At 45.5% G+C, this 25159-nt stretch overlaps 1 protein-coding gene across 1 annotated transcript in view; it reads left to right on the top strand.

Moving 5' to 3' along the window:
• ABCA13 (ATP binding cassette subfamily A member 13) overlaps nucleotides 1-25159 on the top strand; it is a 396112-nt gene that overhangs the window by 251875 nt on the left and 119078 nt on the right. The window contains exons 50-52 of the mRNA XM_069587332.1: nucleotides 17349-17403; nucleotides 19406-19583; nucleotides 22172-22287. Of these exons, the coding sequence (XP_069443433.1) occupies nucleotides 17349-17403; nucleotides 19406-19583; nucleotides 22172-22287 (349 nt within the window). The remainder of the gene's footprint in view (nucleotides 1-17348; nucleotides 17404-19405; nucleotides 19584-22171; nucleotides 22288-25159) is intronic.

Raw genomic sequence — 25159 nt, 5'->3', positions numbered from 1 at the left:
CCACACCCCTCCCTCCTTTCTTCTTGGCTTTTGAGGAGCCTGACTGTTTGTCATACCCTCCTGGGTGAAATAATAATAAAACCTTCAAACCCAAACCCAAGTTCAGTCCTGCTTGCCCATCGCTGGCACCTCACCTCCCCCTTCACATTGTGCACACGTTTCCAGCCCCCTGCCCCAGTCTGGGTGCTCCCCTTGGAAAGCATTTTTGTTGAGATTCCACTGATCGTGATTCAGGAGTAAAGACATGGTTAAGATGCTTTGCTCGGGGAAGCGTCTCTACAGCGGTGAGGTTGTCCTGGCCCCGTGTTCAGACACCAGTGCCTGTGTTTCCTCCCACGTCAAAGGCCGCCTTCTAATCTGCTGCTGACCCGTCAGTGCTCCCCGTTCCTGCCATGCTCCCCTCCTACCCTCTCTGTGGCTAGCCCGTAACCCCACTGACCTGCTGCCCCTTCGGGCCTGGTTTCCGCTCGGCCTTTGTCCACAGCACCTCTTTCACTCTTCTTCAGCTTAAACATTTCTGCTCAACTTTCTACATTAAACAAACAAACAGACAAAAAACCATATTGAGATACGTTTGACATACGAAAAAGTGTAAACATAATATAGACACCTTGATGAGTTTGGGATAAGTATACACCCTGGAACCATCATCGTGGTCAGGCCCCTAACGTTGCCTTTGCCTCCCTTCTGTCCTACACATCTGTCTGTCCGTCTGTCTACTTCCCTCTATCTCTCTACTGTCACTCCCTGGTGGCTCAGATGGTAAGGAATCTCCCTGCAGTGCTGGAGACCTGGGTTCAAGCCCTGGGTTAGGAAGGTCCCCTGGAGAAGGGACTGGCTACCCACTCCAGTATTTTCACCTGGAGAATTCTGTGAATATTCACTGGAAAGACTTATGCTGAAGCTGAAGCTCCAATACTTTGGCCACCTGATGTGAAGAGCTGACTCATTAGAAAAGACCTTGATGCTGGGAAAGATCGAGGGCAGGAGGAGAAGGGGACGACAGAGGATGAGATGGCTGGATGGCATCACTGACTCATTGAACATGAGTTTGAGCAAACTCCAGATGATAGTGAAGGACGGGGGAGCCTGGCATGCTGTGGTCTTGGGGGTCACAAAAAGCTGGACATGACTTAGCCACTGAACAACTACAGCAATCTATTGTCTATCTATCCCTCTATTATCTATCAATCTATTTTGTGATTAAAAAACATAACATCGATCCTTTTAGCAGATTTTAAATATGCAATCAGTTCAGTCGCTCAGTCGTGTCCGACTCTTTGCGACCCCATGAATTGCAGCACGCCAGGCCTCCCTGTTCATCACCATCTTCCGGAGTTCACTCAGGTTCACGTCCATTGAGTCCGTGATGCTATCCAGCCCTCTCATCCTCGGTTGTCCCCTTCTCCTCCTGCCCCCAATCCCTCCCAGCATCAGAGTCTTTTCCAATGAGTCAACTCTTCACATGAGGTGGCCAAAGTACTGAAGCTTCAGCTTTAGCATCATTCCTTCCAAAGAAATCCCAGGGTTGATCTCCTTCAGAATGGACTGGTTGGATCTCCTTGCAGCCCAAGGGACTCTCAAGAGTCTTCTCCAACACCACAGTTCAAATGCATCAATTCTTTGGCCCTCAGCTTTCATTACAGTCCAACTCTCACATCCATACATGACCACTGGAAAAGCCATAGCCTTGACTAGACGGACCTTAGTCGGCAAAGTAATATCTCTGCTTTTGAATATACTATCTAGGTTGGTCATAACTTTTCTTCCAAGGAGTAAGTGTCTTTCAATTTCATGGCTCAGTCAACATCTGCAGTGATTTTGGAGCCCAAAAAAATAAAGTCTAACACTGTTTCTACTATTTCCCCATCTATTTCCCATGAAGTGATGGGACCAGATGCCATGATCTTCGTTTTCTGAATGTTGAGCTTTAAGCCAGCTTTTTCACTCTCCTCTTTTAATACAGTGCCTTAAACCCTAGGCTCTGTACAGAGATCTAAGACTTACTGCTTGTATAATTAAAACTTTATACCTTTGACAAACACTCCCCATCTCCCCTTCCTCCAGCACTTGATAACTACTATTCTATTCTTTGCTTCTAGGAGTTAAACTAGTTTAGAATTCTCATGTAAGTGGGATCATGTAGTATTTGTTCTTCTGAGTCTGACCTGATTAATTCAAGGAAACAATCAATAAAGTGAAAAGGCACTTTATGGAATGGGAGAAAATATTTGCAGACCATATAACCCATGGACTTAATATCCAATATATATATAACACTTCTGACTCAATAGCAAAATAAATAAACAACTTGAGTAAGAAATGGGCCGAGGACTGAACAGATGTTTTTTAAAGAAGACATGCAAACGGCCACATGGGCTGAACTGAGGGGACCTGGCTGAGTCATACTTCGGTTACTGCGGCAGGCAGACAGACAGAGGGTGAGTGGGAGTCACAGTCAAGGGCTCCCGCTTGCCTCCTGTCTGAACTCAGAGTTGCTCGGACACTGCTGCCCAGCGCTACGGACGCCTGAGCTGGGGGCAGGAAGTATGGTCCTGCGTCAGGAGCCAGAAGGAGCTTGTCCCTTCCTCCCACCCCCGCCCCCTCCGCTCCATACCCCACTTTCTGAATCCCCTTGGAGGGGACAGTTTGCAAAGGTGCTCTCAGCCCCAGGGAGAGGAAGGTGACTAGGGCAGGGCGCACATGGGAGCGATGATGTGCCCGCAGCTGGGGGTGAGATGAGCCTGTGAGCAGGAGGGAAGCAGGTTACAGTTTCACGGGGTTACTTTTTTTTTTTTTTTAACATAATACAATTTTAGTTATGGTAAGAGTAGGCCTCCCTACTCACAGGATTGTTTTAAGAATCAAAGTAATTCCTACATAAGAGGGTTTGGGGGAAACCACGCAGCCAAACAATTCTAGTTGCTGATATTTTTCAGGAGGAAGTAATGAGTATATAATTTCAGAATTATCTTTAAAGTTATGCTTGCATAATGGTTTAAAATAGTTTTTAAAAATTATAGCAACGTACATACCTCCAAGCAGGAATTTGTTATAGTGGAACAGTGTAGAGAGACAATAGGTATCTATGTATAACACACACACACATACACAGATTCAGAAATATTAATGGTGGCTTTTTCTCTGAGTAGATGAATCACAGAATGTTTAAAATTTTCTGTCTCATGCAGTAAATTATGAATTTTCTCCCATGTATGTATAACTCTTAAAAAAGAGACTGCTTGGGAAAAAAAAAATCAGTGTTTCACAGTAAAAACAGCAGTTAGATAGCTCTCCGCAGAATTTTTATCCTTAAAAATTTCACTATTCAAAGCCTAGAATAGAACAGTAAATACAAAGCCATTTCCTCAGAGTGATCAGAAGGAAAATATGTTTAGCAGAGTTTCCTCCCTACATTCCTTTTGAGGGAATAAGATGTATATCCCCTAGGAATAAACCCCTGAGTACTGGTGAGAGAGCCCAGGCCTGAGAACAGGAGGTCAGCTCAGATCGGTCCAGCAGAGTTTCTGCACAAAGAGATGTCGGGTGTCAGGAACTGGCCGTCAGCACTGGCCTTCAATTTGTTTGGAGATATTTGAGAGAGCAAATCCAGTCTCACCCAAGCGGAGGTGACGAGCTCCCTGTGCTGAGAGGGCCGTTAGCACTAAGGTGTCAGGACCAGCTGCTGGCCTCATCAAGGAGGAGTCAGAACAAAAGACAAAACCAGCTGTCAAACCCAGCGCAGGGTCAGGGACCTGCCCCACGTCTCATGGAAGGAAGACAGTGCACACACTTTAGAAGGGGTTATCAAGGGAGCATCTTAGGATGAGCTCACATCCGCACAGATCCAGGCAGATGTGTGAACTCAAGAGTAGAAGAGAAAAGGTGAAGGAGAGCCAGCCCAAGTTGCAGGGCTGGGGAAGAAGATGACTGCTGAGATGTAGATGGTGGCATAGATTTTCACTGGATGCAGAGTCACCGTATTGATGGCAAGTCTTCCTGTCCCATGTGAGTTTCCTCAGAGCACAGAGGGAAAGGATGATGTCATTAAACTGGTGATGATGATGAGGAGAGATCATGGATTAACTAGAGAAAGAAAACAGGCAAATAATAATTAAAGTAACAAAGAATGATGAGAGAAGAAAGCGTGCATCAGAACAAAACAGCACAACTTTGGGCCAACAAAGGGGTCTGCCATGAATCAAGCAATATTCCCAAACTGGAAAGTATGTGATAGAAACTATTGATTAAAAAATCTGATGATTTTTCTGAAGTTCAAAGCTAAAGAACAGTTTCTTTTGCAAAGCTGTGACAGATTACTTTTTTTTTTTTATTTTTTATTTTTCTTTTTCTCCCCATGCACCAGCCCCAAGCATGCTGCATCCTGCGTCAGACATAGACTGGCGATTCAATTCACATGATAGTATACATGTTAGAATGTCGTTCTCCCAAATCATCCCACCCTCTCCCTCTCCCTCTGAGTCCAAAAGTCCGTTATACACATCTGTGTCTCTTTCCCTGTCTTGCATACAGGGTCGTCATTGCCATCTTCCTAAATTCCATATATATGTGTTAGTATACTGTATTGGTGTTTTTCTTTCTGGCTTACTTCACTCTGTATAATCGGCTCCAGTTTCATCCATCTCATCAGAACTGATTCAAATGAATTCTTTTTAACGGCTGAGTAATACTCCATTGTGTATATGTACCACAGCTTTCTTATCCATTCATCTGCTGATGGACATCTAGGTTGTTTCCATGTCCTGGCTATTATAAACAGTGCTGCGATGAACATTGGGGTACATGTGTCTCTTTCAATTCTGGTTTCCTCGGTGTGTATGCCCAGAAGTGGGATTGCTGGGTCATAAGGTAGTTCTATTTGCAATTTTTTAAGGAATCTCCACACTGTTCTCCATAGTGGCTGTACTAGTTTGCATTCCCACCAACAGTGTAGGAGGGTTCCCTTTTCTCCACACCCTCTCCAGCATTTATTGCTTGCAGATTTTTGGGTTGCAGCCATTCTGACTGGTGTGAAGTGGTACCTCATTGTGGTTTTGATTTGCATTTCTCTAATAATGAGTGATGTTGAGCATCTTTTCATGTGTTTGTTAGCCATCCGTATGTCTTCTTTGGAGAAATGTCTATTTAGTTCTTTGGCCCATTTTTTGATTGGGTCGTTTATTTTTCTGGAGTTGAGCTGCATAAGTTGCTTGTATATTTTTGAGATTAGTTGTTTGTCAGTTGCTTCATTTGCTATTATTTTCTCCCATTCAGAAGGCTGTCTTTTCACCTTGCTTATATTTTCCTTTGTTGTGCAGAAGCTTTTAATTTTAATTAGATCCCATTTGTTTATTTTTGCTTTTATTTCCAGCATTCTGGGAGGTGGATCATAGAGGATCCTGCTGTGATTTATGTCTGAGAGTGTTTTGCCTATGTTCTCCTCTAGGAGTTTTATAGTTTCTGATCTTACATTTAGATCTTTAATCCATTTTGAGTTTATTTTTGTGTGCGGTGTTAGAAAGTGATCTAGTTTCATTCTTTTACAAGTGGTTGACCAGTTTTCCCAGCACCACTTGTTAAAGAGATTGTCTTTACTCCATTGTATATTCTTGCCTCCTTTGTCAAAGATAAGGTGTCCATATGTGTGTGGATTTATCTCTGGGCTTTCTATTTTGTTCCATTGATCTATATGTCTGTCTTTGTGCCAGTACCATACTGTCTTGATGACTGTGGCTTTGTAGTAGAGCCTGAAGTCAGGCAAGTTGATTCCTCCAGTTCCATTCTTCTTTCTCAAGATTGCTTTGGCTATTCGAGGTTTTTTGTATTTCCATACAAATCTTGAAATGATTTGTTCTAGTTCTGTGAAAAATGTGGCTGGTAGCTTGATAGGGATTGCATTGAATTTGTAAATTGCTTTGGGTAGTATACTCATTTTCACTATATTGATTCTTCCAATCCATGAACATGGTATATTTCTCCATCTATTAGTGTCCTCTTTGATTTCTTTCATCAGTGTTTTATAGTTTTCTATATATAGGTCTTTAGTTTCTTTAGGTAGATATATTCCTAAGTATTTTATTCTTTTCGTTGCAATGGTGAATGGAATTGTTTCCTTAATTTCTTTTTCTACTTTCTCATTATTCGTGTATAGGAATGCAAGGGATTTCTGTGTGTTGATTTTATATCCTGCAACTTTACTATAGTCATTGATTAGCTCTAGTAATTTTCTGGTGGAGTCTTTAGGGTTTTCCATGTAGAGGATCATGTCATCTGCAAACAGTGAGAGTTTTACTTCTTCTTTTCCAATTTGGATTCCTTTTATTTCTTTTTCTGCTCTGATTGCTGTGGCCAAAACTTCCAGAACTATGTTGAATAGTAGCGGTGAAAGTGGACACCCTTGTCTTGTTCCTGACTTTAGGGGAAATGCTTTCAATTTTTCACCATTGAGGATAATGTTTGCTGTGGGTTTGTCATAGATAGCTTTTATTATGTTGAGATATGTTCCTTCTATTCCTGCTTTCTGGAGAGTTTTTATCATAAATGGATGTTGAATTTTGTCAAAGGCCTTCTCTGCATCTATTGAGATTTGAAGCAATACAAATAAGCTCGGCTTCTGACTTGCAGAAATTTCCTTTGAGACCTGTTCTTGTACTCGGGGATTATTTAGAAGTGTGTTGTTTAAATTCTAGTCTTCTGGAATTTTCTTGTTACCTTTCTGTCATTGACTTTTTGTTTGAGTCATCATAGTTAGAGAACACACTCTGCATCTTAATGATTTTATGTTGGCTGAGGTTTGTTTTATGGTTCAGGTGTGGTTTATCTTGGTGAAGTTTCCATGGGGGATGGAAGAAATGAGTATTCTGCTGATGTTGGGCGGAGTGTTCTCTGTATATCGATTAGGTTTTACTGCCTGGTTTTGTGGCTCAGTTCATCGATACACTTGCTGATTTTCTGTCTCGTAGTTCTGTCATATGCTGAGTGGGGTGTACTGAAGTTCTCAAATATAATTGTGGATTTGTCTGCTTCTCCTTTCCGCTGTGCTGGTTTCCCCTTCATGTATTTTGAGGCTCTGCTTGTTGGTACATAGTTATGTGTTCTGGGTGGACTAATTCATTTGTCCTTGTGTAGCATTCCTTATTGTTGCTATAATTTTAGCTGCTGTTAAGTCAACTATAATTGATATTAATACAATTTTTCCTGCTTTTTAAAATTAATATTTGTACAATATATCTGTTTGGTCCTTTTATTATTAGCCTATGTCATTATACCTGAAGTGAATTTTGTGTAGACAGAGTATCAGCTCAGTTCAGTTCAGTTGCTCAGTCGTGTCCAACTCTTTGTGACCCCATGAATTGCAGCACGCCAGGCCTCCCTGTCCATCACCAACTCCCGGAGTTCACTCAGACTCACGTCCATTGAGTCAGTGATGCCATCCAGCCATCTCATCCTCTATTGTCCCCTTCTCCTCCTTCCCCCAGTCCCTCCCAGCATCAGAGTCTTTTCCAATGAGTCAACTCTTTGCATGAGGTGGCCAAAGTACTGGAGTTTCAGCTTCAGCATCAGTCCTTCCAAAGAACACCCAGGAATGATCTTCTTTAGAATGGACTGGTTGGATCTCCTTGCAGTCCAAGGAACTCTCAAGAGTCTTCTCCAACACCACAGTTCAAAAGCATCAATTCTTTGGCACTCAGCCTTCTTCACAGTCCAACTCTCACATCCATACATGAGTCCTGGAAAAACCATAGTCTTGACTAGACGGACATTAGTTGGCCAAGCAATGTCTCTGCTTTTGAATATGCTATCTAGGTTGGTCATAACTTTCCTTCCAAGGAGTAAGCGTCTTTTAATTTCATGGCTACAATCACCATCTGCAGTGATTTTGGAGCCCCCAAAATAAAGTCTGCCACTGTTTCCACTGTTTCTCCATCTATTTCCCATGAAGTGATGGGACTGGATGCCATGATCTTCGTTTTCTGAATGTTGAGCTTTAAGCCAATTTTTTCACTCTCCTCTTTCACTTTCATCAAGAGGCTTTTTAGTTCCTCTTCACTTTCTGCCATAACGGTGGTGTCATCTGCATATCTGAGGTTATTGATATTTCTCCCAGCAATCTTGATTCCAGCTTGTGCTTCTTCCAGCCCAGGGTTTCTCATGATGTACTCAGCATATAAGTTAAATAAGCAGGGTGACAATATACAGCCTTGACATACTCCTTTTCCGGAGAATTTAGAGCATTACTTTACTAGCATGTGCTGCTGCTGCTGCTAAGTCACTTCAATCATGTCCGATTCTGTGCGACTCCATAGACAGCAGCCCACCAGACTCCCCCCTCCCTGGGATTCTCCAGGCAAGAACACTGGAGTGGGTTGCCATTTCCTTCTCCAATGCAGGAAAGTGAAAAGTGAGAGTGAAGTCGCTCAGTCGTGTCCAACTCTTAGTGACCCCATGGACTGCAGCCTACAAGGCTTCTCCGCCCATGGGATTTTCCAGGCAAGAGTATTGGAGTAGGGTGCCATTACTAGCATGTGAGATGAGTGCAATTGTGCGGTAGTTTCAGCATTCTTTGGCATTGCCTTTCTTTGAGATTGTAATGAAAACTGACCTTTATCAGTCCTGTGGCCACTGCTGAGTTTGCCAAATTTTCTGGCGTATTAAGTGCAGCACTTTCACAGCATCATCTTTCAGGATTTGAAATAGCTCAACTGGAATTCCATCACTTCCACTAGCTTTGTTCATAGTGATGCTTTCTAAGGCCCACTTGACTTCACATTCAAGGATGTCTGGCTCTAGGTGACTGAACACACCATCGTGATTATCTTGGTGGTGAAGATCTTTTTTGTACAGTTCTTCTGTGTATTCTTGCCACCTCTTCTTCTGCTTCTCTTAGGTCCATACCATATCTGTCCTTTATCGAGCCAATCTTTGCATGAAGCATTCTCTTGGTATCTCTGATTTTCTTAAAGAGACCTCTAGTCTTTCCCATTCTGTTATTTTCGTCTATTTCTTTGCATTGATCACTGTGGAAGGCTTTCTTATCTCTTCCTTGCTATTCTTTGGAACTCTGCATTCATATGCTTATATCTTTCCTTTTCTCCTTTGCTTTTTGCTTCTCTTCTTTTCACAGCTATTTGTAAGGCCTCTCCAGACAGCCATTTTGCTTTTTTGCATTTCTTTTCCATGGGGATGGTCTTGCTCCCTGTCTCCTGTACAATGTCACGAACCTCATTCCATAGTTCATCAGGCACTCTATCTATCAGATCTAGTCTCTTAAATCTATTGCTAACTTCCACTGCTTCAGCAATATGTGAACCGTGAACTTCCAGATGTTTAAGCTGGTTTTAGAAAAGGCAGAGGAACCAGAGACTAAATTGCCAACATCCACTGGATCATGGAAAAAGGAAAAGAGTTCCAGAAAAACATCTTCTGCTTTATTGACTATGCCAAAGCCTTTGACTGTGTGGGTCACAATAAACTGTGGAAAATTCTGAAAGAGATGGAAATACCAGACCACCTGACCTGCCTCTTCAGAAACCTGTATACAGGTCAGGAAGCAACAGTTAGAACTGGACATGGAACAACAGACAGAGTATAGTTGGATCTTATTTTTTAATCCACTCTTACTAATCTCTGCCATTGAATTGGCATATTGAGACCATTTACATTGAATGGATTTACATTTTGATTCTGACACTTTATTATTTGTTTTCTTTCTTCTGTTTTCTTTTTCGTTCCTTCCTGTGAAGTATGGAACAGTTTTTGAGCTTCTGTCTGGTTTAGCTGTCATATTTTGAGTATCTCCTCTGATCTAATTTTCTTAGTGATTCTTGGTGTTACAGTGTACACAGGTGACTTACTGGTAGTGGCATTTGCTGCTTTGCTGTATAGAAACATTACTTGAACTTAGGCCCCTTAGGTCTCTCCATTGTAAATTATAACTGTCTTAGGTATTTACTTATAACTGAGCGCCATCTTATATCCTGTTCTAACTATTCCTTATGTCACAAACTATGACTTGAGAAACTCATGTGATGAAGGCCAGTCTGCTATGTTTATCTCCATTTTAAACGCATCCTGATGTTCTTCTTTCCTTTTGGAAGTTCTAAGTCTTCTTCTGCTATGATTTCCTTTTTGTTTAGAAGACTGACTTTTGCTATTTTAGCATGTAGGGTTCAGTTCAGTTCAGTTGCTTAATGGTGTCCAACTCGTTGTGACCCCATGGACTACAGCATGCCAGGCTTCCCTGTCCTTCACCAACTCCCAGAGCTTGCTCAAACTAATGTCCATCAAGTCAGTGATGCCATCCAACCATCTCATCCTCTTCTCTTTTCACCTTCTCTTTTCACCTTCAATCTTTCCCAGCATCAGGGTCTTTTCTAATGAGTCAGTTCCTCACATCAGGTGGCCAAAATATTGGATTTTCAGCTTCAGCATCAGTCCTTCCAATGAATATTCAGCACTGATTTCCTTTAGGATTGACTGGTTTGATCTTGCAGTCCAAGGGACTCTCAAGAGTCTTCTCCAACACCACAGTTCAAAAGCGTCAATTCTTCGGCGCTCAGTTTTCTTTATAGTACAACTCTCACATCCATACATGACCACTGGAAAAACCATAGCCTTGACTAGGTGGACCTTTGTCAGTAAAGTAATGTCTCTGCTTTTTAATATGCTATCTAAGTTGGTCATAGTTTTTCTTCCAAGGAGCAAACATCTTTTAATTTAATGGCTGCAGTCACCATCTGCAGTGATTTTGGAGCCAAAAAAAAAAAAAAAAATTAGAGTCTGTCACTGTTTCCATTGTTTCCCTATCTGTTTGCCATGAAGTGATGGGACTGGATGCCATGATCTTAGTTTTTTCAATATTGACTTTTAAGCCAGCTTTTTCACTCTCCTCTTTCACTTTCATCAAGAAGCTCATTAGTTCTTGTCCGCTTTCTGCCATAATGGTGGTGTCATCTGTGTATCAGAGATTATTGATACATGAAATAATAGACTGGCTCCAAACTGGGAAAGGAGTACATCAAGGATGTATGTTGTCACTCTGCTTATTTAACTTATATGCAGAGTACATCATGTGAAATGCCAGGCTGGATAAAGCACAAGGTGGAATCAAGATTTCCGGGAAAAATATCAGTTACCTCAGATAAGCAGAGTAGGTTTACTAATGGCAAATTCTCTTTTCTTTCCACTGAGAATGTTTTAATTTCTTCATTCTTTAAATATGGTTTCTCTGAATGTATAACTCATGGCTGTCAGTTAGAAAAGAAAATTCTGCACTTGAAAAATATGCCAATTTCTTTTGGATACTATGGTTGCAAATGAGGAATCCACTGTAGTTTGAGTTTGTGTTACCATCTTTTTCTCTGGCTGGTTTTAAGACCTTGTAAAATTATCTTTAATTTTCGGGAATTTAATTATAATACACTGTGGCATGGATTTATTTGTGTTTTCCTATTTGGGATTCACTGAAGTTTCATTTGGGATTAGCTCTGGACTTTGTAGGTTTACATCTTTGGCCAGTGTAGGAAAGTTTTCAGCCATTATATCTTCAAGTGATTTTTCAACCCCTCTCTCTCTTTTCTTCTTGGACTATGATAATAAGAATGTCAGGTCTTCTGTTATTTTCCCATAGGTTCCTTAGTTTCTGGGATTTATTTTCTTTGTCTTTTAGCTTGGGTAAGTTCTGTTGTTCATCCTCAAACTCACTGATTCTATCATTCTGTTTCCACCCAGCTGTTGAGTATATCTAGTAATTTTTTAAATTTCTATTTCTTTCAGTTTTAGAATTCCTACATGATTATTTTTATCACTGCTATATATTTTTTTTTTACTGATACACTGAATTATTTTTACATTTAAAGAGAATTCACAGTTACATGTTGAAACACCTTTATGATCTCCGTTGTCAGATAATTCTCACATCCTGACTCATCTCAGTGTTGGTGTCTGTTCACTGTATTTTCTCTTTCAAGATGTGATTATTCTGATTCTTGTTATGAAGGATATTCTCAGTTGAATCCTGGACATTTTGGATGCCAAATTATTAGATTATGAATCCAATGAAGTGGTTTGGTTTTGTTTTTAGGCAGGCAGTCTTTGGTGAAATCTAGCCTGAGAATGAGGTAGATAATGTATGTTGAACCTACCTCTGGGCCTGCAACAGATCTGCCTTGTTTTGGAGGGTGGGCTCAGATATACTGAGCCTGGCAAATAAGATACCAACATGCGCTGTCTCGCTGCTCCCAAGTGAGGGTTTAAGTTCATCTCCCAGAGGACCCTTGGCACCCCAAGCGCCCCGCCTCACAGCCCCCTTAGCCTCAGTGATGCTGGTGGGATGGAGGTGTGGCCCCTGAAGGGCTGTAGGGTGGGACAGAGCACGGTGTGAAGCAGGGTGCTGGCAGCCCTGCCCCACGTGGCCACGTTGTCTGGTGCCCCAGGTGGATCGGGGCTCTCTTCCTGCTGCCTCACCGTGCTCCGCCTCCCTCAGCAGCTCTCACTGGCCAGGTGTGGGAAAAGGCTCAGCTCACCTTAGAACGCTGGCAGGGGATCCATGGTGCCAGCTGTCTCCACAGGTAGGAGGGGATCCACTTCCAGATGGGACCTGCTGTAGGGCGGTTTTCCTAGAGACCTTTGGCTGGAATGACAGGTGGAGTGGATATTGCCAGGAGGGTTTTCTTTCACTGGGCCAGACTTTTCTGACTTCCTGGCTCCTTGGAGCCAGACCTGTTGGCTGTTCCCACTTGGAGGTGGCATCTTGTCTGGATGTGTGGGGCCAGTAAGTAAACCAGGGGACACACAGTGTCCTTCCCTGTGTCGTCAGATCCTGATCCTGCCTGTCAGAGCCTTTCTCTGAGTTCTGTTGTGTGATGGCCAATGGTTTGTGGTCTCACAAGGGAATAGAGGAGCCAGAATTTGATTTCTGACTCTGACCACAGTCTCCAAGGCAGCAGGTCCTGTAACACTGCCTATAGAACATGGCGGGGAAAAGCCAGATGTACAAACTCCTGCTCAGTGGTAAAGAATCCGCTTGCAATGCAGGAGACCTGGGTTCGATCCCTTGGTTGGGAAGATCCCCTGGAGAAGGGAATGGCCACCCACTCCAGTATTCTTGCCTGGAGAATCCCATGGTAGGCTGGTAGGCTACAGTCCATGGGGTCACAAACAGTTGGACACGCATGAACTACTAACACTTTCACCAAACTCCATACATTGTGAAAGTGTTGCTTGTAAAGTAAAGAGACCACAGAAATATCCTTCTGTGGGATGTAGCTCAGAAACATACTGTCAACATTCCTAAGGAAAACGAATGCCCAAAGACGGTCATGTAAGGGATTCATCAGGAGTAATATCACAAAAATACTGAATCCATAAAGTGAATAAAATAACTTGGTGAACATTGATTCTAGTAAAGCACATAGATTATGCACACGTTTGCATGCATGTAGCAAAAAATTAATTGAAGGTCATGAATGATCCATGAAATAGAAGATACCTAAAGTGAAATATAACTTAATAATAATGTGTGTATGGATAAAACTGTGGACATTTTGAAATAGTTAATATCAAAATGCAAATAGTAATTAATTCTGGTTGGTTTTGGGTTGGATTACAGTTTAATTTTACTCTCTACCCTATTCTTTATCTAAAATCTTTTTATGATTAGCATCTACTACTCAATAAGCATAATAATTAATCTTAATATTGATAACAAAATCTCTTTTTCCAGGAGAGATTAAGAGGACGAAGAGATAGAGAGAAAGCCATCAGAATGCCTTCTAGACAGAAAAGTTCATACATTTCTCTTACTACTCTGTCAGATTAATTAAACTCTTCCATCTCTCATAGGGAATTAATTAAAAGAACAAAAACTTTTGCCCATGAGTTGATGCCAAAGCCAGTCTTTTCTTTAGGTGTAGATGTTTAGTGACATCTGGGTATTAGTACTTGCAAAGATAAGTTTTACCGAAGAAATGAACCCAAAAGTGACTGCTTGAATTGGAGACAAGTTAAGTACTTTGCTATTGTAGTGAATATTGGACAAAAGGACAGATGTGCATTTTTACAAATGACAGATATACAGACTCTGGAAACCATAGAAGACGTGGTCTAATGAAAAGACTAAGAACTAATTTTATACATTTGTACATTGCCGTGGGCCAATTCTTAGAAAAGCTGGAATATAAATGGCAAGAATAATCAAAGAAAATTCAGGCAAGTGTATTCAAAATGTACTTTTCGAAATGTTGTTTCTGAAAGCCTTTGGAGACGACACTGAAGAGAGATGTGAGTGATTTCCTTTCATCCTGTGCAGTGCTGGAACCATGGTCCTTCTCGAGGAGCCTGGGCCTTTCCCTCATAATCAGCTCTGAGTTGTTGCCTAAGCGCAGCCCTGAGTACACGTGATGTGACAGAAACAAAACCCAGTTACAGGGATTGCTGTTGCAGTTCCATGGTTCCTACAGAAGGGCATCACAGGCTGTGAATGCAGACAGTGGATGCGCTGGGGTCCAGGTAGTCAGGATTGTGGCTGTCACTCGCCCACTGATTGTGTTGGGCCCTAGGTGGCTCAGATGGTAAAGAATCTGTCTACAATGCAGGAGACCCAGGTTCGATCCCTGGATCAGGAAGATATTCTGGAGAAGAGAATGGCAATCCACTCCAGTGTTCTTGCCTGGGAAATTCTATGGACAGAGGAGCCTGGCGGGCCACAATCCATGGGGTCACAAAAGAGTCAGACATGACTTTCTCTTAGAGAGGCCACCGGAGTCTCCTCCACCTCAATTTCCTCCCTCCCCTCAAGCCTTCTCTCAACTCTGCAGCTTCTGAGCGGCTGGCTATAGCCTCTCCATCACGTTAGAGAATTCACTAGAAGCTCACAGAACTCAGGGAAGCCCTGGCCCTACAATCACAGTATTATTCTGTTACAAAGACTGCAAGTCAGAAACATCAGCCAAACACAAGATGCTGAAGACGCCACCTCCTGCCTCAGAGGTCAGGCTGGCCCACAGTCTCAACCCTCTAATCACATGCTTTTTTATCTCTTCTGAATCTACTTCCTTGGACTAACTTCTAGAACACTGTAGACTGAGTCCATCTTCTGTGCTCATGACAATCCTCTAGCCACCTGAAGGCATTTTCAGGCTCCCTCTTGCTCCAGGGGTTATTTTCAGGGTAGTCAAGTCCAGTGTTCTCCTGTGTCACTAAAATAAAATATTTTCCAAGCTGCTCGTCAGCGAGCTGCATTTCTCTAGGTGCTTTCTCATCCTGAACGTGCTTATTCATCTGTGTAGCCCTGAGTGTCGCACGGCATTGCCAATGCCTGGCGGGACCCTTGCCGGATTTTGGCTGGATCTGCATGTTTTGAGCACAGTCCTCAGTCCCTTAGCTGCTGGGCCACCTCTCAACAGGGCTGGTGGATGCTGGGCCGCTTGTCAGGTGACTCAGCACCTGAAGGAGCCGGAGCTGGAGGATACCTAAGGAGGGGGAAGAGCCTTATTCAGGGAAAGGAAGACAGAAGAGGGGGTGTCAGTGGTCCCGATAGGCAAGTGGTCAAGAGCAGCAAAGTTGTCTCATGGCAGATGTGTACATCAGGTCTAGGGGCTGGGAAACCCACTGCAGGCATTTGGTACACATGCTGAGAGTCTGTGGGAGAGCACCCAGACAATATTAATTTAAAATCCAGAAATGGTTCTGGAAAGCTGTACTCTCTGCTGTGAAAGCTGTTGCTTTGGTGTGTGGCTGAGCCCAGGGCGGGAGGAGAGAAGCCTGGAGTGGGAAGGAGGCATGGGGGTGGACAGGGATCAGGGTGCCTGGTGGCGGGGCTGGTGGGACCCTGGCTTCTGTCGTCTCTTCTGGCACCAAGCTCTTTAATTATGTTTACTTCTGCCCCATGTGTTTCCATAAATATTTGACATAAGAGAGTGCAAAATACAGATCACTGGCTAGAGTCACCAGAGGAGGAGACGTGTAGGGGAGCTGGGTGAGGTGGTGAGAATGCGGTGATGAGCTCCGCGTGCAGCTGCGCCTCAGCTCTGCACCTCTGAGATGACCGGTCAGAACAGGAAAAGGAGTCGGTCTTTATCGTTGACAGTAAGACGAGACGCCTGACGCCCTGCGGTTCTTCTGGGTGCAACACTGATGGAGTTTGCTGGGGTGCGGAGCACACATGGATGTCTCAAAAGCCTTCATGATAAAATCCTGTTTTTAAAAAAATAATTTTATTTTTAATTGGAAGATAATTACTTGACAATATTATTATGGTTTCTGCCATACATCTCCATGCATCAGCCCTAGGTATACACGAACCTATTGATGCTTTTGAACTGTGGTGTTGGAGAAGACTCTTGAGAGTCCCTTGGACTGCAAGGAGATCCAACCAGTCCATCCTGAAGGAAATCAGCCCTGAATATTCATGGGAAGGACTGATGCTGAAGCTGAAACTCCGATACTTTGGCCACCAACTGACTCATTTGAAAAGACCCTGATGCTGGGAAAGATTGAAGGCAGGAGGAGAAGGGGACGACAGAGGATGAGATGGCTAGATGGCACCACTGATGCGATGGACATGAGTTTGAGCAAACTCTGGGAGATGGTGATGGACAGGGAAGCCTGGTGTGCTGCAGTCCATGGGGTCGCAAAGAGTCAGACACGACTGAGACTGAGCGACTGAGCTGAATTGAACTAATACATGAACCTAGAGCCTATCAAGGAGAGTGAAGTCAGAAAGACAACCATTGCATATTAACATATATATATGGAGTCTAGAAAGAAGGTACAGATGATGAAGTCCTTTTAATCGACAAGTTGATGGCAAGTTCTCCATATTAGCTGCTGTGGTTACAGCAATTAAAAGCCTCAAAAAGCTAACAAAGCCAAAAACAAAACAATCCCAAAAGCAAAGCTGGGCCAATGGAGTGTTTCAGTTTTCTGTCTAGACTTGGCTTGATTTAGAGGAGAAGTTTTGAGTATTTCACTGGTTTCCATGAAGGAATCCCCTTGATGTATTGTTGTTTGGTCTTCCTGAGCCTGGCTCCCCACAGTAAATCACGGGTAACACATTACCCGGGCCACGGTGACGGACAGTCCGTCGCTGTGACGTGTTAGCACTGAGGCTGTCGTGTAGTGCAGGTGTGTTCAGTACCCGTGGGTGGTTTCTGGGAGCAGTGGCTGCAGAAGTTCCAGTGCATGCTGGTTGAGCTGCTGGGTGGGACTCTCCATTCTCGAGGTGGAGGGACTGTCCCTGGCCAGGTGGGCAGGCAGCACTGGGCACGGTGCCTCGGGTGGCTAGCAGGCGGGCTGTCCCTGGATGGCAGGCCGGGCTCTCTCACTCATTTTCAACTTGTCTTTCATAGGAATCACGCTCTACAGCCATCCGTATGGAGGGGCCTTACTGAACGAGGACAAGATGTGAGTTGAAGGCACAGAGGGTGGGCTGGCTAAGGAAGAGCATCTTGGGGTTGGTAGGGGTGCTTCTCATCCTTCTTCTCATCCGTGAGTGACGCCGGCAGATGCACTCAGTGGAGAAAGACTTGGGCGTTGCTGTGTAAAGGGTGCAGACAGGGACGAGTGAAGGAGGACGTGCATCAGCTGAGTCTCAAAGGGACGCGCGTGTTGCATGGCTTAGTTCCAGGTGGAAGTTGTTCTAAGGGGATGATTCACCAGAGCCCATGGGACCCAACATCTTTTTCAAGTGAAGATTGTAAGCAGTGTTTACTGAGGTCGCCATAGTGACGCCTCTTGACAGCTCCTGCAAGTCTGCCCTCGCTGTGCACATGGAGATGGTGCTAGTGAGCCCCTTTATGTACAGACCTGAGTCTCCTCCTCCCCGTTTCCCTTCTCTGCCACACAGTGAGCAAACCGTTAGTAAAAAATGGATGATAAGAAAAAGTATTATTTATGCACTTCCTGTGACCTACCAGATGGGGTGAGAGGACATTAATCTGCCTGATGGGCGACCTCCCCTCATGTCCTGAACATGGCAGGTGGTCCTCACATTTGCACGTGGACTCTCGGGGTCCTTTCTTTACCTGACGCCTGCCCAGGATTCTAGGTGTGGGCCTGTCAACTTCGGTTATACAGTAAGACGTGATGGATGGTTTGAGCTGAGCCATTCAGCTGGGCTCTGACCATCCCCGAGGAGGAGGCAGTGGTGGACCAGAGGTGTTAGGAATGCTCCAGTTAAAAAATGGCCCAGAAAGCACAGTGTGTGTCATCGCCGAGCACCGCCATCCATACAGAGCTTCGGTGCTTTGAGAGCTTAGATTCCGAGGTGGGCTAGTCGCCTCCCTGCCTCTATGGGAGCTGCTGTCCAGCAAGGTGGCCCCAAGTGGGCAGAGGGCACAGCTTAGCATGCAGGCCAGGTGGCAGGGGCCATCCTTTTTACCTGAGCACAGACTCAGTGTCATGTCAAGGCTCTGGGTGGGCAGATGGGCACCTGCGGGTAACCTTCACTCTTCTCTATGTCCTCTGGATGCTGGGAGCTGTAACCCAGGCCTTGAAAGGTCATCATGGGGATTTAGTAAGAGAATCCACACCCTTAGCCAATATGCCAGCTGGTCCGGTTAATATTTTTTTTCCTTTGAGGAGAGATATATATATTCACAGTGTAGGCAGAACTCACTGGCTATTTGAAAAGTAAATGAATGAATCTGCATTTTTACCTCACTTTCTTACAGTATAATAAAATCCATATGAAACAAACACTTAAAAGTAAAGCTTTAAGATAATGAAAGAAAATGTCTGAATATTTTTGTAATTTTCATGAACTAAAATGTTCTAAGACCAATGCAAAGCCTATAAAGTTAACCAATATATTATATAAATATATATTCGAAAGTGGAAAGTAAGTTGAAAAATAAACTTTAAAAAGTGAAGAGAGAAACAAAAATATTTACAACACATCTTGGCCGCAGCTAGTTTTCTTGAGACTGTGAGACCTTCTTATAAGTCAGTAGACGAAGGATGCAAGATCTTTTTTTTCTTTTTTCACTTTTTAAAGAAAGCAAGTGAAAGATTCTTTCAATTCTGTCATGCTTTCCAGTTTTCAGAAGTTTCACACATATGATTTCATATCGTCCCATAATAATTTTTCCCCACCCCTGTCCTCCCTTCGGGCTGCCGTGGTGGCTCAGGTGGTAAAGAATCTGTCCACAGTGCAGGAGACGTGAGTTCTATCCCTGGGTTGGGAAGATCTGCTGGAGAAGGGAGTGGCAACCCACTCCAGTATTCTTGCCTGGAGAATCCCACGGACAGAGGAGCCTGGCGGGCTACAGTCCACAGGGTTGCAAAAAGTCAGTCCTCCCCATCCCTGTAACCATTCAACTGACAACCAGCAGTTCACTGACCATAGCAGCAGGAGACGCCGCGGGTCCCCGTCAGCCTCTGATGCCCGTTCTGCTCCCGCCCGCAGCCTGGAGAGCATCCGCCAGTGCGGCATCGCCCTGTGCATCGTGCTTGGCTTCTCCATCCTCTCTGCGTCCGTCGGCAGCTCCGTGGTGCGGGACAGGGTGACCGGGGCCAAGAGGCTGCAGCACGTGAGCGGCCTGGGCTACAGGACCTACTGGCTCACACACTTCCTGTTTGACATGGTAGGACTCTGCCGCTGTCCCTCTGTGTCCCTGCACCCCCGGGAGGTGTGTGTGCATGTGTGTATGTGTGTGTGTGTGGCTGCCCCTTGCTGGCCAGTTCCTGGGCCATTCACTTTCTTTTTTTTTTTTCATATTTTTATTATAGTTTATTAGATAGTGAAGTCGCTCAGTCGTGTTCGACTCTTTCCGACCCCATGGACAGTAGCCAACCAGGCTCCTCCATCCATGGGATTTTCCGGGCAAGAATACTGGAGTGGGTTGCCATTTCCTTCTCCAAGCCATTCACTTTCCATTTCACTTTCCAGTCATGTTGCTTCCAAGGAGGGGAAGATGGACATAAGCTGGGATCTGTGCAGCTGTGGGGACAAAAGATGTAATTCCCACCCAGGCGAAATGCTCAGAACTGTATAAGAAATGAACTAGCAGGAAGACAGTTAAAACCCAGCATAGCAGTCAGCACAGGAAATGGAAATTAAGGTGTGAGAACCCCAAAGAGAAGGAGATTCACCCCAATTGAGGTAGCCAGGGATGCCTTCCTGCAGGACACAGTGTATGCACAGAGAGTGAAAGAAGTGAGAGGAAGAAAACTATTGAAAGCAGGCTGACTCAGGAGCAGGACAGACTGAGGGGCACTGAAAGCTGGTTTTTAGGAGAAACGGTCGTTAATGAGAACACCAGCAGGGCAGGCGAGCACAGCAAAGTCCTGCACGGGGCGTGTGTCCCAACACCGCGGTGAGTGCTGAGAGGCTCGTACTCTAACATGGGTGAGGAGTGGGTGATCTCATCCATCCCTGCTGTTTAAACAGCGCCCTCCTTGGATGCCTGCTTGGGGTCAGGCCACATCCTGAAGGCTGACCCTGTGGGACCACGACACAGAAGCACGGAACCGGGAGTGACTGCTCTGCGGTCGTGTGTCCAGAGCGCGCAGAGTGGGTGGGGCAGTGGCAGTTGCCCAGTCCTGGTTCAGGGACCTCCCTGGCTGCCCATTGCTGTGTCTGCTATTTAATGATGTAGGGTGACTCCTGCTTCTGAGGAGGAGAAGGGGCGGGACGTGCCCAGAGGGCATGAGAGCAGGCAAGAGAGACCCAGAGCCTCCCCCTTCTTGAAGTCATGCAGTGACTGTCCTCCTCTCCCTCCCACTAACCGTGGCTCCTCTTTACTCTGGGGGCATAAGTCAGGGAGCACTGCTTTCCTCTCGGTTTCCCACCTCCATCGTCAGTCACTCATTTAATGGAGGGTTTTGAGGTTTTGCTCTGGGTCAAGGTGTGGCTCAGATGGTAAAGCATCTGCCTGCAATGCGGGAGACCTGGGTTTGATCCCTGGGTTGGGAAGATCCCCTGGACAAGGCAATGGCAACCCACTCCAGTACTCTTGCCTGGAAAATTCCATGGACAGAGGAGCCTGATAGGCTACAGTCCACAGGTTCGCAAAGGGTCTGACACAACCGAGCCACTTCACTTCCTTTACTTTCACTCTCTTTAAGGTGTGTCTGAGGTGTTGTGGACAAACCATGAGCAGAGCAGAGAGAGGCTCTGCCTGTAAGGAACCTGTGTTCTTATGGGCGGAAGCAGAAAGCAAGTAGATAAACACAAATAGACACCCAAGATGCCATCGTCTTGAGACTCAGTTTATCAGAGGTGTGAGAGAGGGCCACTGGACGGAGGGTAACTTGAGATCAGAGCTGCGGTCTGACACTTCAGGAGGGGCACTGCTGCCGGGGGGTTTTCCACAGGTTGTCAGTGCTCGGGGGCTGCTCCCTGCAGGAGGGGTTTCTAGCCTTGGTTCTTACTGTGGGAAGAAGCCGTGCGTCCTGGCAGGGGCTGGGTTCTCGCCCTTTCCCGTGGGAGGTGGGTGTGGGTGGTATAGATGTTAGACGTTTATCTCGTGGCCCCTCTGGAGGCTGGAGTCCCAGATCCCGGCGTGGGCAGGGCTGGTGACACTCCCGAGGCCTCCCTCCAGGGCCTGGAGGACAGCTGTCTCCTTCCCATGTCCTCACTCTGGGAGCCTGTCTCCTCATTTCCTCTCTCTGTAAGAACCCCCGCCTGGTGGAGTCAGAGTCCATCCTCATGACCTCATTTTACATGAATCTCGAAGGGGACGTGTTTCAGTCCCAAACTGTGACTCTCCAGGCCTGAGTCCACTGCTGCAACCGTATGCTGGGCCAGACAGGACACAGGCTAAATGGGAGCCGAACCGAGAGCTTGTGGTCAGGCGTGCGTGCTCAGTTGCTCAGTCGTGCCTGACTCTTTGCGAGTGACCCCATGGGCTGTAGCCCTCTAGGCTCCGCTGTCCATGAGGATCCTCCAGGCACGAATACTGGAGTGGGTTGCCATGCCCTCCTCCGGGAGATCTTCCCAACCCAGAGGTCTAACTTGGGTGTCTTGCATTGCAGGCAGATTCTTTCCTGTCTAAGCCACCAGGGAAGCCCAAGAATACTGAAGCGGGTTGCAGTGCCCTCCTCCAGGGGGTCTTCCGGACCCAGGGATGAAACCCGCATCTCTTGTGTCTCCTGCATTGGCAGCCAGGGGTCAGGAGATGGTGATAGACAAACCCTTGTGCTAACAGGCCCTCTCCTCTTCATTTCTCAGCTCTTCTACTTGGTCTCCGTCTGCCTGTGTGTCTCTGTGATCGTGGCCTTCCAGCTGACTGCCTTCACTTTCCGGGAGAACCTGGCGGCCACCACCCTGCTGCTGGTGCTTTTCGGGTACGTGATGGGACGTGTGGCTGCAGAATTACGGCTTGTTTTCTGAAGGAGAACCCCCCGGGGCAGCTTTGAACTTGATGCCGGCTTCGTGGTTTTCTCTCTTTCCAACCAATTACGCGGCTGCTTCCAGGGGCACGGAGCTGAGCAGCCTGAGCAGGACGCCTGGTGCCTGCTCATGCTGGCGACAGGGGCCAGTGATGGGAACGGCTTGGCCCTGTCTGTCTCAGAGCCCGTCATTCCGTCTCTGTTGCCCCTCTGGGGCTCAAACACACCACCCACTCTGCTCTGGAACTGTCCTGGAACTCGTGCAGCTCTGCGGCTGCTGTATTTCTCCCTCTCCTGGTCTCAGTAGTTTGGAAATGTTTTGTCTAACTTCTGTCACTTTTTTTTTTTTCTCGCAGCATCAAAGTAGCAAAAGCAGAAAAGTCATTTTACAAATTTCTCCTTTGTACACACTGATCAGGAACCTTGCTAGCAGTGCCCAGAGCGTATCTGCCAGGTAGCAAAGAATGCATATGATCATCATTTGACTCTAGATCTAGGCTAGGTATGTAAGAGATGCTTGATAATAGTAGGGAAAAAATTAACTTATGACTCGCTGGTAAAGAACCCACCTGCCCGTGCAGGAGACATGGGTTCAATCCCTGGATCAAGAAGATCCCTGGAATAGCAAATGGCAACCTACTTCACTATTCTTCCCTGGAAAATTCCTTGGACAGAGGAGCCTGGAGTCGTAAAGAGTCAGACACGATGGAGCACACACACATGCACACACATACACTATTATATATGTGTGTATATATATATATATATATATATATTTTAAACAGAGCATTTTGCTTTTATCTAAGCCAAAGTTTATAAAATGATTTTTATATAGATGACAGTTTTATCAGCAATTCAGACTCTTCAAAGCATCTAATTAGGGAACAGTTGTATCCTTACTGGAAAAATAGATGTATGGATGGATAGATGAATAGATGGGGGACAAAGAGAGACACAGAGAAACCTTAAGCTAAGAATTCTCTCCACATTCATGACAGCAGCACTTTTCAAAGGATTTCAAGAGACTCACTGGACTCTCGGGTCAAGGCGCATCCATGGGCCCAGAGGGTGACGTGTCAAGTGGAGGGTCCCAGGTGAGGGGGACCCAGAGGACCCAGAAAAGTGACTCAGGCAGGTTCTAAGGGAGAAGCACAAAATGGGGACCCACCAGGCTCTCAGGTGACATCCCAGGGCTGGTTCAGGTTTTTGATGGGTTCTTCCTCCACTGGAGCCCAGGAATATGCATGAGCCTGCCAATGTGACTCCCCTGCAAGAGGAGGGATCCCTGGGGCCCCAAATGCTACCACGTCCCCTGAGTGCCCCAGTGGACAGGCATGTTGGCTCACCCCTCCTGTCCACACAAGGAGCCCCAGAACCATCTCAAAAAGTCTGATCCCAGAATAAGCTGAGACCCAAGAACATGGTCAGGCATTAAAAGGGGCTGTTTGTTTGGAATCTGGAAAAACTAGGGATTGTGTAAGTGATCAGAGTCTCATACGCTATAATAGGAAAACATGCCCAGTTACAATTTTCCTTTTTATTTTCCTTCTCTCTATGGAAGAAAAATTGATATTTAAACTGGAAAGGGAGAATAAGCATCAAAAAGGAAAAAGAAAGTAAACCTAAACATCTCAGAGAGAAAAGAGAATCTAACTTATATAAAAACATGAAATCTTAACCACTATTTAGTTCACATTTAACACTAAAAAAGATGAGAGCACAGAATCCTGTTCCATGTCTTAGAAAATTCCTGCAGCGTGGGGGGAGGGGCCAGTTTCAAAGGGAGGAAAACCGGGTAAATGGCAGAATAATGGTTAGCAGGCCTCCGACCTCCAGTGCTAAAATATTAAAATGACATTATAGTTTAATAAAAAATGGAGACTGTTGCTGCCATAGGTTTCACTAAAAATAGATTATGCCCTTTGGGTGTGTGCTCAGATGTGTCTGACTCTTTGCGACCCCATGGAGCCCACCAGGCTCCTCTGTCCATGGGATTCTCCAGGGAAGAGTACTGGCCTGGGTTGCCATGCCCTCCTCCAGGGGATCTTCCCAACCCAGGGACTGAACCCACGTCTCCTGCACCTCCGGCAGTGGCAGGCAGATTCTTCACTCCTGAGCCACGGGGGAAGCCTGCTGAGGGGCACGCAGGCTCTTAATTCCCTGACCTGGGATGGAACCCGTGCACCCGGAGTGGAATCGCAGAGTTCTAACCCCTGGGCGGCCAGGAAGTCCCTGAGTCAGTAGTTTTAAGTTGTTGGGGAGGGAGTGTTGGCTCATTCTTGGAAGGAATTTCACAGCAGCTACAGCTGCCTCCCACAACTGGCTCACAGACTGCTGCTGCTCCTTGGGTTTCTGTTAAAATCTGCTCTGACTGCTGCTGTCTCACGTGTTCATCCAGACAGCCACACTGCAGCAGGGTAGCACTTGTTTATGTCCCGGGGGACAGAGAAGGACAGAGAGTGGCCATGTGCGGCTGAACGTGAGGCAGAGAGAGTGGCCGTGTGGGGCTGAACGTGAGGCAGGGCTGCTCTCTGTATTTCAGATAGAGACCATGGAGTCATGACCTCTTTGGTAATTAATTTAGTTTATTTTAAAATTAATTTTTATTGGAGTATAGCTGATTTATAGTCTTGTGTTAGCTTCAGATGTACAGTACAGTGAATAAGTTACACATATGAAGTGCCAACATTTTGGCCACCTGATGTGAAGAGACAACTCATTGGAAAAGACCCTGATGCTGGGCAAGATTGAAGGCAGGAGTAGAAGAGGGTGACAGAGGACGAGATGGTTGGATGTCATCACTCAGTGGACATGAGTTTGAGCAACT

This window comes from Ovis canadensis, chromosome 4 (genome assembly GCF_042477335.2).
Source record: "Ovis canadensis isolate MfBH-ARS-UI-01 breed Bighorn chromosome 4, ARS-UI_OviCan_v2, whole genome shotgun sequence".
Lineage (NCBI taxonomy): Eukaryota > Metazoa > Chordata > Mammalia > Artiodactyla > Bovidae > Ovis > Ovis canadensis.
The sequence above is the reverse complement of the archived record's forward strand: the minus strand, read 5'-3'. Positions and strand labels throughout refer to the sequence as shown.